We start from the raw sequence: 15,129 nt of genomic DNA, 5'->3' as shown, positions 1-15,129 counted from the left end.
TTATAACATTATGTTCTATCATTTTACCAAAGATTGTCTATTTTCACCAAAATTCATATCACTTTACAAAATCGTCTATTTTCAAGTACTTCACCAAGATAAGATATCACACTCTTACACATCCACAAATCATTTCTATTTACCTCCTAACATCACTTTAGTTCAAGCATAGCATCACCATTTCACAAATTTCGTCTATTTTGCAAAATTTTCGAACCCGATCGTACCAAACACGTCCCAAACACTTAGACCATCAATACACACACAAAAACATAGTTTTCTAACTCAAAAAAACTAAATTCAAATCACCTAAAATGACTTATTTCACAAAAAATCTTAAACATAATGTATATTTGATGGAAGAGACAAATAGAATATATTGATGTATTTAATGGATATTTTTTCATTTTCTTAATGTTAAGAAGACAAACTTAATTAGATTAAGTAGAATCTTTTTGTGTGACCTTTTTTTAGCATGATGAAGAGACAAACACAACATTGATGTACTTAATGGGTATTTTCCAGTATTTGCAATGTTAAGAAGAAAGTGAGATCTATAAATTATAAAGTGATAAATACATATACTACAGACAAAGGAGGGATATATGGCTAAAATTGTCAATTTTGTTTATCGCATGATTATCTTTCTTTCGCTATTTCTGGTTGCAACGAAAGCTGACTGTAAGCCATTTCTAGCCATTTAAATTTTTCTTTTCTACTTCATACACAATATATTATCTTATTTTAGTTACACTTTTTATTCTTTTTTTTAATCATAGGGTGTAATCCATGTGTCGTTACTTGTGCTGATGATCTACTAAATAGGTGTCCCCCTGGTACGGAACCGATATGTGTGTATGGAGTGATTAAATGTATTCCGACAGGGCGGCGAACAAATAGCGTGCTTAGATGATTCTTCATTTATTGTCAGACCCAAGATAGTACACAAATGTTCTGCTACAATATTCCACGAGCTGTCATTTAGTTATTCTCTCACCACCCAATAAATAATTTTTTTCCTTTTTATAATTTCAAGAATTTTTAGTTTTATATTTACACTATAAAATAATGATAACGAAATGAAATAAGACATCAACAAATATTATTTAGATGATCTTCTTCTCTCTTTATTTGGGTATATCCCGCGAACCTCAATTCATGCATATCACATTTTCTTTCCCAACATACCGCTTATTATAATATCTTTAATAGTTATGTTTACAAATTATTTTTCTAACTTATAAGCCTATGATTTTATTTATTTGTCATAATACTGTTACATTTATGATTTTTCTCATACTTCAATTTATATTTAATTTACATTTTAGTACTTTGAATAACCTTTTAGAAGTTGTTCAATTTATATTTCTTGTCATAACCCTATGATGAAACTTTTTTTGGTGATTTAAGATTCTTTGTTAGGACTAAGATGTAAGTTTAAACTATTGATGTAACAATGGTATTAAGAATTGTCATGTTTATTATATACTTTCATTCAAAAGTGCATATTATTCTTATAATATTATTTAAATATGGGATAAACTCGTATGACTCTACGAATCACCTTCATCTAGACAAAATAGTTTGCTTAAACTCTTGATATTACCAACCTTAAACACCATTAATATATAGAGATAAAAATATTCACATACTTATATTGATTAATAACATGAAAAGCTTTCACAGGGCTCTCTTTAGCGTCTCTTTGTATTAATTTGATTACCATCATGTCATTAAATTTGTAACACTCTAAACCCCGAATGCAATAAATCATGCAATTAAATCAATTATTCAAAAAGTTTAGAGGCTACGACTTCAATTTCAGAAAACATGCATATACTGATTTTCATAAAAACTCGCAGCGGATAATAATATCATAAGATCTGGACAACATAAAACAGAATCTGAACAAATCATGTCTCATGTCTTATAATATGTCACCAACAATATCTAAAATCTCAGACATAAACAGACAATAAGTCTTAGCAACAACATAAGTACATAGCACAAGTGTAAAAATCCCAACACACCTAATCAGAGCCCTGTCTAAGACTCCAAGAAATAGATAAGAGGTTGATCCAAATCTAGTTCTCAAGCAATAAGAAGTCAATCCTGCGTGCCGTCTACCCATTCATACAAACAGGCAGGCGGTTAACCAAACGACCACTGAGGTTTAGATAATATTCCACATAATAAAAGATATCATGTAAAAAGCATTCAAGGATTTCAAGCATAACATGCAAACATACCCATCATTCCTAGAATACTAACTTGATGCGAATATTATCATATTTCAATCATAGCATATTAAGCATATTCATTGTCAAGGTGAAGTAAACAATTTCTTAGATCATTTCATTCAACAATGAATAGTCACATCAACATTATTCATCAAGTATAATGGCTTAATGAAACAACATATACAAGTCCACAATTCCACATTGTCACAACATTCACCAAATTTCACAATTGCACATAATCACCAAATCACATTGTCAAGTATGACACGTTTCACGAACTTCAAGTGCATGCAATGTTCTATAAACTTCTACATGCATGTGGTACCAAGTTTGGATTCAGAGATAACTATTATCGATATTTCACTAACGTAATAATCAACACCAATTATGTTCTTCACCAACTAATTTAATAATCACCACCAATTACATTCTTCACCAAAGACTCAACATGAATATGATGCATGGACTTTCAAGTAAAGACTCGACAATGAACATATCGCCAACACTATGTTATACAATTTTCACCATCATAAAATATCTTCACCAATTCAACATTGAATTATTATGGATTTAAATCCATACAATCATCAAGTCATAATCGACAAAAGAGTCATCAACATACACTCATCAATCATTGATTCATCATTATTTCATCACATTATCATGATTACAAAGTCAATTGCAAATTATAACATTATGTTCTATCATTTTACCAAAGATTGTCTATTTTCACCAAAATTCATATCACTTTACAAAATCGTCTATTTTCAAGTACTTCACCAAGATAAGATATTACACTCTTACACATCCACAAATCATTTCTATTTACCTCCTAACATCACTTTAGTTCAAGCATAGCATCACCATTTCACAAATTTCGTCTATTTTGCAAAATTTTCGAACCCGATCGCACCAAACATGTCCCAAACACTTAGAGCATCAATACACACACAAAAACATAGTTTTCTAACTCAAAAAAACGAAATTCTAATCACCTAAAATGACTTATTTCACAAAAAATCTTAAACATAATGTATATTTGATGGAAGAGACAAATAGAACATATTGATGTATTTAATGGATATTTTTTCATTTTCTTAATGTTAAGAAGAAGACAAACTTAATTAGAATAAGTAGAATCTTTTTGTGTGACCTTTTTTTAGCATGATGAAGAGACAAACACAACATTGATGTACTTAATGGGTATTTTCCAGTATTTGCAATGTTAAGAAGAAAGTGAGATCTATAAATTATAAAGTAATAAATACATATACTACAGACAAAGGAGGGATATATGGCTAAAATTGTCAATTTTGTTTATCGCATGATTATCTTTCTTTCGCTATTTCTGGTTGCAACGAACGCTGACCGTAAGCCATTTCTAGCCATTTAAATTTTTCTTTTCTACTTCATACACAATATATTATCTTATTTTGGTTACACTTTTTATTCTTTTTTTTTTATCATAGGGTGTAATCCATGTGTCGTTACTTGTGCTGATGATCTACTAAATAGGTGTCCCCCTGGTACAGAACCGATATGTGTGTATGGAGTGATTAAATGTATTCCGACAGGGCAGCGAACAAATCGTGTGCTTAGATGATTCTTCATTTATTGTCAGACCCAAGATAGTACACAAATGTTCTGCTACAATATTCCACGAGCTGTCATTTAGTTATTCTCTCACCACCCAATAAATAATTTTTTTCCTTTTTATAATTTCAAGAATTTTTAGTTTTATATTTACACTATAAAATAATGATAACGAAATGAAATAAGACATCAACAAATATTATTTAGATGATCTTCTTCTCTCTTTATTTGGATATATCCCGCGAACCTCAATTCATGCATATCACATTTTCTTTCCCACCATACCGCTTATTATAATATCTTTAATAGTTATGTTTACAAATTATTTTTTTAACTTATAAGCCTATGATTTTATATATTTGTCATAATACTGTTACATTTATGATTTTTCTCATACTTCAATTTATAGTTGATTTCACATAGATCTGAATTCTTTTCTTTGTAATTTCGTCGTCTCAGTTTAGTGTTGTGTTGTTTGTCATCTTGTGCGGCGTTGTTTGATTTTCCATATTGTTGCGTTGTTCGTTTGATTTCTAAGATCAACTATTCAAACAATGATTTTGACGTCAAAAATTGCAGACCGGGATGCATGAATATCTCTCAGTCACTTTAATTTTATTACATTATTTGTAGGCATTTTGCTGTTGGATGTTATTAACTTGAATGTTGAACTTTATTCGCAGTTTCATCTTTTAAGTTGTTAGCGATGTTGAAGGATGTATTATATCAATTTAAATGAATGAATATCGCTTTGTTTTATAAATGATGGATTTCATTGTGTCATGAGATTACATTTGTCTTATAAATATATATAACCAAAAAAAAAAAAACAAGACAATTATTTGTTATTTATACATAAAAGAGTGAAGACCCAAATCCATCTCTCACAATTTTCTTCCGGGACAATTTAGTCCTGAATAATAATAAACCCAAATAATTCCTTACCATTGACAATTAGTCCCTTTGATTCATTTACATCTAACACACACATATTCGATATACCTACCATTTGTATTCTGTTATCAATAAAATTCAATCAATTGGACATATCATTTGTAATTCTCATATCACAATAAAGGTCATATTAAGTTAGGTTGTAAGAGACTCTAACCCCGATCTTAACATTAGTTCAAACCAATTTTTGGACCTAGACCCGATCAAATTCGATGAGGTTGAGGTTTAATAAACACGTAAACATGAACTAACACATCACTAATACATAAACTTTTTTTTAAAAGAATTCATCAACAATTCTTTTTTAATCATAGAACAACATCAATCAATATTAATTCCATTTCTTATATATTGTTCAAGTAAAAAAACCTGACCACACATATACCCAATATAAAAAAATTCATCTATCAATGGCAATAAACATGAATTGGAAATTCGTCTTATAAAAGTATCCGAACTTGGGTGTCTCTGAAAGAAAGTAATACCATGTAATTAGAATGAGTAATGATATTTTGACATCCATTTTGTAGAAACTCAGGAAAACTCAGGAAAAGACATGGAAAAATATGTTTGTATATTTTCTGAATAATGTCAATTACAATAAGGTGCTCCTATATATATTGTAGGATAGGAGACAAGAAATCAAGGAAAATAATTACACATAAAACTAATTGATCCTACTATAATTGAGATATTAATTACAATAATGAGAATATCATATAATATCGTAACATCCCCCCTCAAACTCAAGTAGGTGGAGTTGTGACCAACTTGAGTTTGGATACTAAAACGCGGAAGCGACTAGGAGAATGAGGTTTTGTAAACAAATCAGTTGGCTGGTCAAGAGTGCCAATGGAGACAAGGCGTAGTTCATGACGAAGAAGATGTTGACGAATGAAGTGACAATCAATCTCTATATGCTTGGTGCGCTCATGGAAAACATCATTGTGAGCAATTTGAATGGCACTGCGATTGTCACAATAAAGATCAACAGGTGAAGACTGAGATGTCTCTAAATCAGCAAGAAGCCAACGAAGCCACAATATCTCAGATGTAGTATCAGCAAGGGCACGATATTCAGCTTCTGTGCTAGAGCGGGCTGTCAAAGTTTGTTTCTTGCTACGCCAAGAAATAAGAGAGTCTCCAAGAAAAATACAAAAACCGGTAGTAGAGCGACGATCACTGGGATCACCTGCCCAATCTGCATCAGAGTAGGCTCTAAGAATCAAGGGAGATGTGACTGAATAGTGAAGACCATGAAACATAGTACCCTTGATATACCGAATGATTCGAAGAACAGCAGCATAATGGGTGCTCCGTGGGGCATTCATGAATTGACTAACTAAATGAACAGCATAAGAGATATCTGGTCGAGTAACTGTGAGGTAAATCAAGCTGCCTACAAGTTGACGATAAAGAGTTGCATCGTCAAGTAAAGTACCATCTTGTGGAGAAAATCGAACATTGGGTTCAAGAGGAGTGTGTTCAATTTTACAATCAGTTAGGCTGCTCGAGAGACAAGATCAGAAGCATACTTAGCCTGTGAGAGAAACAAACCATCAATGGAAGATAAAACTTCAAGCCCCAAAAAATAACTTAATGGTCCCAAATCCTTCATCTCAAAATGTTGAAACAAGAATTGCTTAAGCTCGACAATTCCAACAGAGTCATTACCAGTAATAATCATGTCATCAACATAAAGTAGCAATACTACAGTACCATTTTCTGTTTTTCGAGTAAAAAGAGCAGAATCATGAGGACTTGAAGAGAAACCAAACTGACTAATAGTACTGTGAAATTTAGCAAACCAAGCCCGAGGTGCTTGCTTAAGACCATAAAGTGCCTTACGAAGACGACAAACTTTGTTTTCCTGACAAGTATAACCTGGAGGAGGACGCATATAAACCTCTTCTTCTAATTCACCGTTCAGAAATGCATTTTTAACATCCATTTGTGTAAGTTCCCATTGGCGAGAGGCTGCAATGGCTAAAAGAGTTCGAACTGAGGTAATGCGCGCCACAGGAGCAAAAGTTTCTTCATAATCAATACCATACTCTTGAGTGAAGCCTTTGGCCACTAGACGAGCTTTGTATCGCTCAATTGAACCATCTGAATGTGTCTTGATTTTGTATACCCACTTGCATCCAACTAGAGGCTTATTAGATGGAGGATCAACAAGGTCCCATGTGTGGGTATTCTCTAATGCCTGTAATTCTTCCGTCATAGCTTGCTGCCAATGAGGATCTGCAGAGGCTTCCTTATAGGACTGCGGTTCATGAAGGTGAAGCATAGTAGAATAACAATGGTAATCACGAAGGTAAGAAGGTGGATTTCTTACCCTTTCAGGAAGCTCAGTAGTGGATGGTGCAGGATCAACAGTTGGAACACCATCATTTGAAGTGGATGGAACATCGGAAGGGGAAGCGAGCTCACTAGAAGAACCTGCATATGTGTCGCTATAAAAATAGTCAACATCTGGGTTAGTAAATAAAGGAGTGGATGTGGACGGGATTGAAACAAAATTTGACAAGGAAGAGAACATTTTATGTTCCCAAAAGACAACATGACGGGAGGTGCGAATGCGTTGAGAAATTGGATCCCAACATCGATAACCCTTATGTTCAATACCATAACCAAGAAAACAACAAAGACGGGCACGAGGCTCAAGTTTTGTATGTTCATGGGGTTGGAGGAGGACAAAACAAGCACAACCAAACACCTTGAGTGAACTATAATCAGGTGTAGTGTGGTAAAGACGCTCAAAAGGAGAGATATTACCAAAGACAGATGAAGGAAGACGATTGATAATGTGGACAGCGGTAAGAGAAGCTTCACCCCAAGCACGTTCAGGACAAGAGGATGAGATAAGCATGGCACGGACAGAGTCAAGGATGTGACGGTGTTTTCTCTCGGCACGACCATTTTGTTGAGATGTATATGGACAAGAGAATTCAGACAAGGTACCCTGCTCACCAAGGAAATCTAAGAGTTTAGAATCACGATATTCCATGGCATTATCTCGGCGAAAAACTTTAATGATTTTAGAAAATTGTGTTTGAATCATTTTTGCAAACTTAATGTAAATTTGAGGAAGCTCGTGACGATTTTTCATCAAGTATATCCAAGTAAAACGAGAATAATCATCAATAAACAAAACAAAATACCGAGAACCTCCCATTGTAGGAGTGGGAGCAGGTCCCCAAATATCAGAGTGGACAAGATCAAATGGTGAAGATGAAATATTAGTACTTTTATTAAATGACAAAGCTGGTTGTTTAGCCGTTTGACATGCAGTACAATCGAAAGACTCATTAGTTACCGATCCTAAATGACCTTGAGACACTAGAGGACGCAATTTTCCAATGGAGCTATGAGCAAGACGTTGATGCCAAAGCTGGATGGAAGAATCCGTGGAAGCAGCACAAATATTTTTGGAGACACGAGGAACATGTAGTTGAGTGAGCTCAAATAACCTTCCGATCTTACATCCAGTCCCTATGAGTTGTCCCGTCTGCTTGTCCTGCACACGACAACCGGAGGAAGAGAAAGTAAGTTCATAACCAAGATCACATAATTGGCCAACAGAGATAAGATTAAAGTTTAGTTTTGGAATGAGATATGTGTCAGGAAAGCTTAGATTAGATAAGGATATAGAACCCTTATGACTTACAGGCATAAGAGACCCATCAGCTGTGTGGATAGAGTGAGCAGTAATATTTTCAGATAAGGACGAAAAAAGATGGGATGAAGATGTCATGTGGTTACAACAGGCAGAATCTAAATACCATTTAGAATTACCTGGTGTGGTGGAAAGAGCTGCATGAGTATTACCGTTACCAGAAGGAAGAAGTTGTCTAAGGATGGACTCAAGGTCAGTGGCAGAGAAAGCACGTTGAGAGGCTTCTGAAGATTCATTGGCAGAGGAAACAGTTGCAAGCACCGGCCTAGAAGAATTAGGACGAGGTTGATTTTTGTTCTGATTAGGTCGTGGAGGACGAGTGGGGCAATTTTGAATCAAGTGCCCTGGAGTCTTGCAGTACCGACAACAGTTTGAAGCAATGTGACCTTTTTGCATACAATTACGACATTCAATAGTTGGGCAATCAGAGAAGGAATGACCAGATTTCTGACAGTTGCGGCAAGGCTTGGTTGTGTTGTTTGTAACTGCGAAGGCTAGATCAGCTTTGGGGCGGACAAGCTCCAACCTGGTTTCTTCAGACTTGAGACAAGGAAGAGCATTCTCAAGTGTAGGCAAAGGATTCTGGTGTAACAAGGATGCTCGGACTGGTTCATATTCATCCGTGAGAGCCATTAAAAATTGAATAAGGCGAACACGATCACGATGAGTCTCATATGTTTTCACATCAGTTGCATCTTTTAATGAAGGCTCACATGATGTCAATTGATTCCATATAACTTCCATCTGTGCTAAGAACTCATAAACAGGTTGACCAGTTTGTTGTTTCAAATTACTAAGATCCTTTAACAATTGATATTGATGAGATAAATCAGAAATAGTGTACCTTTGTTTCAAATGATCCCATACCTCTTTTGCGTTCTCAAAGCGCCCAAATTGCAGATGAATACTAGGAATGGAGGTATTGCGAAACCAGGTAATAATTTGATGGTTCTTGCTATCCCATTCCTCTAATTTATCAGCAAAGGCATCTGCAGTATCATCTTTACCTTTGGTGGGGCACTTTTTATCACCGGTTACATAACGCCAAAGCCTGCGACCTTTCAAGAATCCGCACATAGATTCAGCCCAATGGCTATAATTAGAGCCATTGAGAATAACTGAAATAGGAGGTGTGACTTCAAGTTTCTCCATTATAGAACAATATGATTCAATATGAATTGGGGAAAATTGACCGACAAAAAGAAATTGAAAAGATCTCACCAAAAATCCTTTCAATGTTGTTTTGATTAAAATTGGCCAAGTTGGAATTAGCCAAATTACTTTAGGACAAACTAACAATTGTTGTCGCAAACTAACAATTGTTAAAAGTGGAAAAGAAACTCAACAAAGTGGAACTTGTGAGGAAATAGAAACGTGAGCATATAAACAAACGAGACGGTGGCGGCGGTAATTTTTTTTTTTTTTTTTTTTTTTTTTTTTTTAATAAAGAAAAAAATGATGATGAGATAATATGTGGCACGGTGAAAAACAAATAACTTAAACACCACAGGAAAAAAATAGTGAATCGAAAGCCTAAGCTCTTGATACCATGTAGAAACTCAGGAAAACTCAGGAAAAGACATGGAAAAATATGTTTGTATATTTTCTGAATAATGTCAATTATAATAAGGTGCTCCTATATATATTGTAGGATAGGAGACAAGAAATCAAGGAAAATAATTACACATAAAACTAATTGATCCTACTATAATTGAGATATTAATTACAATAATGAGAATATCATATAATATCGTAACACATTTGATGACCACTTTGTTGACAACCTTGTTTTTTTCACTTCTTATTGGTCAAAAACAACGGAGAGAGAAAAAGGAAGAGAGAGGATAACAACATCATGTGAGTATGACAGAGAAAGTTGTCCAAAAGTTGTCAAAATATCATTTCTCAATTAGAATATGGTTTCAACATAAGAGATGACAACACATTTTAACACATATTTTCCAACACACTTTATTCAGTTGGTTAAACTTCACATAGAATCCACCAAATTCATATCGGCCCCTTTAATTTTGGTAGATCCCGGTGTGTGTTGAAAAATAAAAAATGTGTGTTAAAATCAATTTATCGAATTGTCTCCACATATAAATTTATGTTCAAGGCTTACATCTTCCTATATAGATCAACTCTTCAACAAAATAACCAAGACATAACTATAATTTAAATCCTTTAAATTATTGCGATACAAGCCAGCACCTCGATGATTAGCTCTTTGAATTACAAATAAAGCTATCAGCAACCCAGAAAAAATATAGTCAGTAAAAGAAATGAATTGAAAGGCATAGGAAACATAAACAACAAATCGGAAACAACAAATTACAAAAAAATAAATAAAGGAAACATGAATGGAAAAAGCTAAAACAAAATTAACCCATCTGATTTTATTTTATTTTTTGTGTTGAAAATTGATTAACCTACCCCAAACACACCACATCCACAAAATCCATTTTGCAACTAAACATAAAAACTTTGTCACTAACCCTAGTTTTTCTTCATTTTCAGCAACACCGACATTATTACTACTACTACTTCTCTCCGTCATCGTCACCGATTCCAACTTAAAGCGAGTCGATTCAGACAGTTTGTTGTTGTTAGAACCGTTCTTATTTTTCTTCTCTTTTCTTTTATTGGTTGTTTGAGAGACGAAATCTTCAAAATCATCGATGATGTTGTGAATGACTCGGTGATTGGAAGAAGAGTTCCAACAAACCCAGTAACTCTTGTAGCAACGGAAACAGTTGCAATGGAAGAGATGAGGGAAATGGTCACCGACATCGTTGATTTTCTGGCTGCCGTTTCCATTGAAAGAAGAAGAAGGGCATGAAATGAGGTAAGCTAAGATTTCTTGGTCCTCTGGTGATAGAGCAAGGGTGAGAGTGAGTATGGCTGATGGAAGGAATGATAGTTTTTCAGGTATTGTTGGCGGCGATGAATAAATCATTCCCTTTTGGTATGATTTCTTCATTTTTTGTTTACCTTTTCTTTTGATTTTAGTTTTTCAAATCAGAGTTTTGACGATGAAGAAAAGAAGGTTGTTGTAGAAATGAAATTTGTAAGGGGTGTTTTTGTGGAATGCGGCACTTGGTGAGTTCCTTCACCTCTTGATTATTAGGGTTTTGTTTACGTGGGAAGCATGCTAAGGTATTGTAATAATTATTTTACTAGACTTTTGACCCGTGCGACGCACGGGTCTTGTTGACTATAATAAAGACCAATGAATAATCTTTATCCTGTAAGATCATTAGATCGATCAATAAACGCAAATTAAAATATTAGTGATACCATATTACGATCAAATTTGTCTTACTATGTCCTTCAATGACACTTGAATCTTATCAAATTTTACATTTTAGTTTTGAAAAACTAATCAATTAAAGAATGTAATTTTATTTTATCACAATATATTATTGGGGGATTATCTTCTCATTTTTATTTTAAAAAATTATAAAGAAAAGGATAAAAAAAATACAATATTATATTGTTGCACATGTCAATTTTATTTATTACTTTTATAGTTAAACATCAAAATTGACTTGTGATAATTGTTTTAAATTTCTACTAACATGAAAAACAAAGTCACTTCAATTAATAGAATTTCTAAATTACACATACAACTCTAAAAAAAATAATTACACTTTAATATTTACTGAAAATAATAATATATTTTTCCAACCAAATACATATCATATCCAACCAAATAGAAGAGATCTTATACAATTGATTAATTATTTTGAAGATGTGTGCTTGGTTGAAGAGCTATGTATTTTCCAAAGGGTATTGCAATAGATGTAATTTAATGCAATTCATGGCTCCTAACAAAATTTTTTGAATTTCAAATTGAAGAAGTGTTGGAAGGAAATAATACATAATTAGGGTTAACACTTAGCAATTAATGTGAATCATTTGGAGGGAATTTTCTAGGTTTAGTTGTTGGAAAAATTAGGGTAGCTGAGTTTGCATGGAAATTAGGGTATTCTATTTGTAAACATATTAAATAAGTGAAACAATATATATATATATATATATATATATATATATATATATATATATATATATATATATATATATACAAACGATGACACAACATGATAGAAATGAAAAACTCATAAGTGAGGAGAAATATTAGGGATTGCTGCATTTTAGATGGAATTTGTTAGGTTAAATTGTTGCTAACCTAATGCAGCATTTTAGAGGGAAATTATTAGGTTAAGTTGTTGCAGACCTAATAAAATTAATAAATAAAGATTTCTTTCAAAAAATAAAGTGTACAAAATATTGTCAAAAAAAGGCATGAAATTGGTGCGATGCATTTTTTTAGTATTAAATAAATATACAAAATATTTCTTTCAAAAAAAAAGTGTACAAAATATTGTCAAAAAAAAACACATGAAATTGGTGCGATGTTTTTTTTTAGTATTAAATAAGTGTACAAAATATTGTCAAAAAAAGGCAAGAGGATATGAATGAAATTGGTGAGATGCATTTTTTTAGATGGAATTTGTTAGGTTAAATTACTGCTAACCTAATACAACAAATGAGCGGGAAAATATTAGGTTAAATTGATGCAGACTTAACAAAATTAATAAAAAAGGATTTTATTTTATTTTGAGAAATTGTCATAACTATTTAGAGTTTTTACGGTACTCTTTTGAGAAATTGTAATAATTATTTAGTGTTTTTATGCTACACTCACAAATTGAAATATATCAGTTATTTCGAACCTCAGACCTTGCATATGTTATGCATTGTCTTACCAACTGAGCTAACACTACTAGAAATGTTGCAATTAGCCAGGGAATTATGCCAGGAGCAGGAAGCCCTGGTAAATTTGCCAGGAGCATGACCCTCGCATAACCCCTGGCTACATTTGCCAGGAGCAACTTGTCATAACCCCTGGGAACACTACTACAAAAATGGGCTTATATAGCGCTTTATTTTTTGCTTTAGATAGCGCTTTTGAAGCGCTACTGTAAATGGCGCTGGTAAAAGTAATATAGCGCTTTTTTTTTCTGTACAAAGCGCTAGCTAAAGCATGGTTTATATAGCGCTTTATGTCAAAAAGCGTTAGCTAAGAATCTCCTTAGATAGCGCTTTCTATAAAAAAACGCCATCTAATACAGGTTTAAAGACAGCGTTTTTGTTTTAAAAGCGCTATGTAACAATATGTTTAGATAACGCTTTATAAAGAAAAAAAAAGCGCTAGGAGAAGCATTTATTTTATTTTATTTTGTTGTCAATTTTTTTTTCCTTTGCAGATAGCGTTTTTTTATTAATTTAAAGTAAAATATATATAAAGTCAGAAATTTAAAGGGAAATATATATAATTTTGGCACATTATAATTGGGACTATTATTTATCAAATAAAACTTAATCATATCATAAAAAATGTATGTATATATATCATAAAAGTCAGAAATGTATAGCCTCTAATATGGTAACATAGATATCTCTAGGAGTTACAACTAATTAGTTAACATAAAGATCAAAATCTTCTATGGTATCATGCAGTCTTCATCTATCTTCTTGATCTTATCAACATTTTTATCCAAAACAAGCAGGCAAATCATCATTCATTTCCAAATTTCGTTCACTCTCCTCTACCTGAATATATACCAGAAAACACCATTAAGCAATAACACTATATTATATTAAAGATAAATTCAAAGTACTACCGATCATGTGTACAAATTAAAGCAATATTATAAATTAAAACAACTACCACTTCTATTGCAAATATATTTAGAAACATGAAACCCACCTTATCATAAAAATATCATATCACTTTTAGGCTGAGCATGAACTGACACTATTCTTCTTGGATTTCTTAGTTTATCTTTTGAGTATGTCACACACTTGAAATCATCAATGTACTGCATATATTATAACAGAAAATATATGGAGCACATAGCTCATCTGGGTAAGTAATTGTGGAGTACAAGACTCATCCATATGAAGCACATAGCTCATCTAAAGCACATTTGATAATAATGAGAATAATTTTCATTATAACTTCCATCTTAAAATCACATTGAATATTAAATTCTATTAATTTGCTCTATAATTCCTCAAGAATATATACCTACAGTACATAAATTCATGATGCATATAATAATTTGTTTATAATCCTACATCAATAATCATGCATCGTGTGTATAGTATATAAGCTTATAATGATGAATTAGCAATAACTAGCAAATGATGAATATGCCTCCTATATACGGTACTTTCAACGAGAAAAAGAAGTATACATATACACAGTGCATGGACCTTAATACTAGGCTAGATAGCAGCGAGGGCATAGGTAGGTATATCATATCGTATAAACAACAAAACCGAAGAACATATTCATAAGGACAGCAACCTAAATCGAATAGCATGTATATAACCAATTCATGGTTCATCATCTAAAATAATATATCAACACCTCATCAAAATAATTGTATTTCATAAAATCCTCCAACTAATAGGGTTAGGTTTTCATCAAATAAATTATACCAATAAATTGTAACTCTTTCAAAAATCGATATATACCATGGAAGAGTTAAAGGGTGTGATTACTCACCTGTTAAAATCTAGAATGAATTGAAACTAGCGGCTGATTTTCTCGACACCGACCAAAGCATATTTTCCTCTTGTTTCTCTTCT

General features: G+C 32.8%; 1 protein-coding gene and 1 long non-coding RNA gene across 2 annotated transcripts; both read right to left on the bottom strand.

Annotated features, from left to right (window-relative positions):
- Nucleotides 1-10,736: 10,736 nt before the first annotated feature.
- LOC146915249 (uncharacterized) lies at nt 10,737-11,449 on the bottom strand. The gene has a single exon (XM_085717720.1). It carries the CDS (start codon nt 11,447-11,449, stop codon nt 10,871-10,873), a length of 579 nt encoding a protein of 192 aa, XP_085573846.1. The 3' UTR covers nt 10,737-10,870.
- A 2,411-nt stretch (nt 11,450-13,860) lies between these two features.
- Nucleotides 13,861-14,505, bottom strand: LOC146915248 (uncharacterized). The gene is made up of 2 exons (XR_015013280.1): nt 14,243-14,505; nt 13,861-14,085 (listed from the first exon to the last, which is right to left on the bottom strand). It is a non-coding gene; the product is annotated as an uncharacterized LOC146915248 (long non-coding RNA).
- Nucleotides 14,506-15,129: the final 624 nt, after the last annotated feature.

This window comes from Medicago sativa, chromosome 6 (genome assembly GCF_051527215.1).
Source record: "Medicago sativa cultivar Bolivia chromosome 6, Bolivia_mono, whole genome shotgun sequence".
Classification (NCBI taxonomy): Eukaryota; Viridiplantae; Streptophyta; class Magnoliopsida; order Fabales; family Fabaceae; genus Medicago; species Medicago sativa.
Note: the sequence above shows the minus strand (reverse complement) of the source record. Positions and strands in the feature narration are given on the sequence as shown.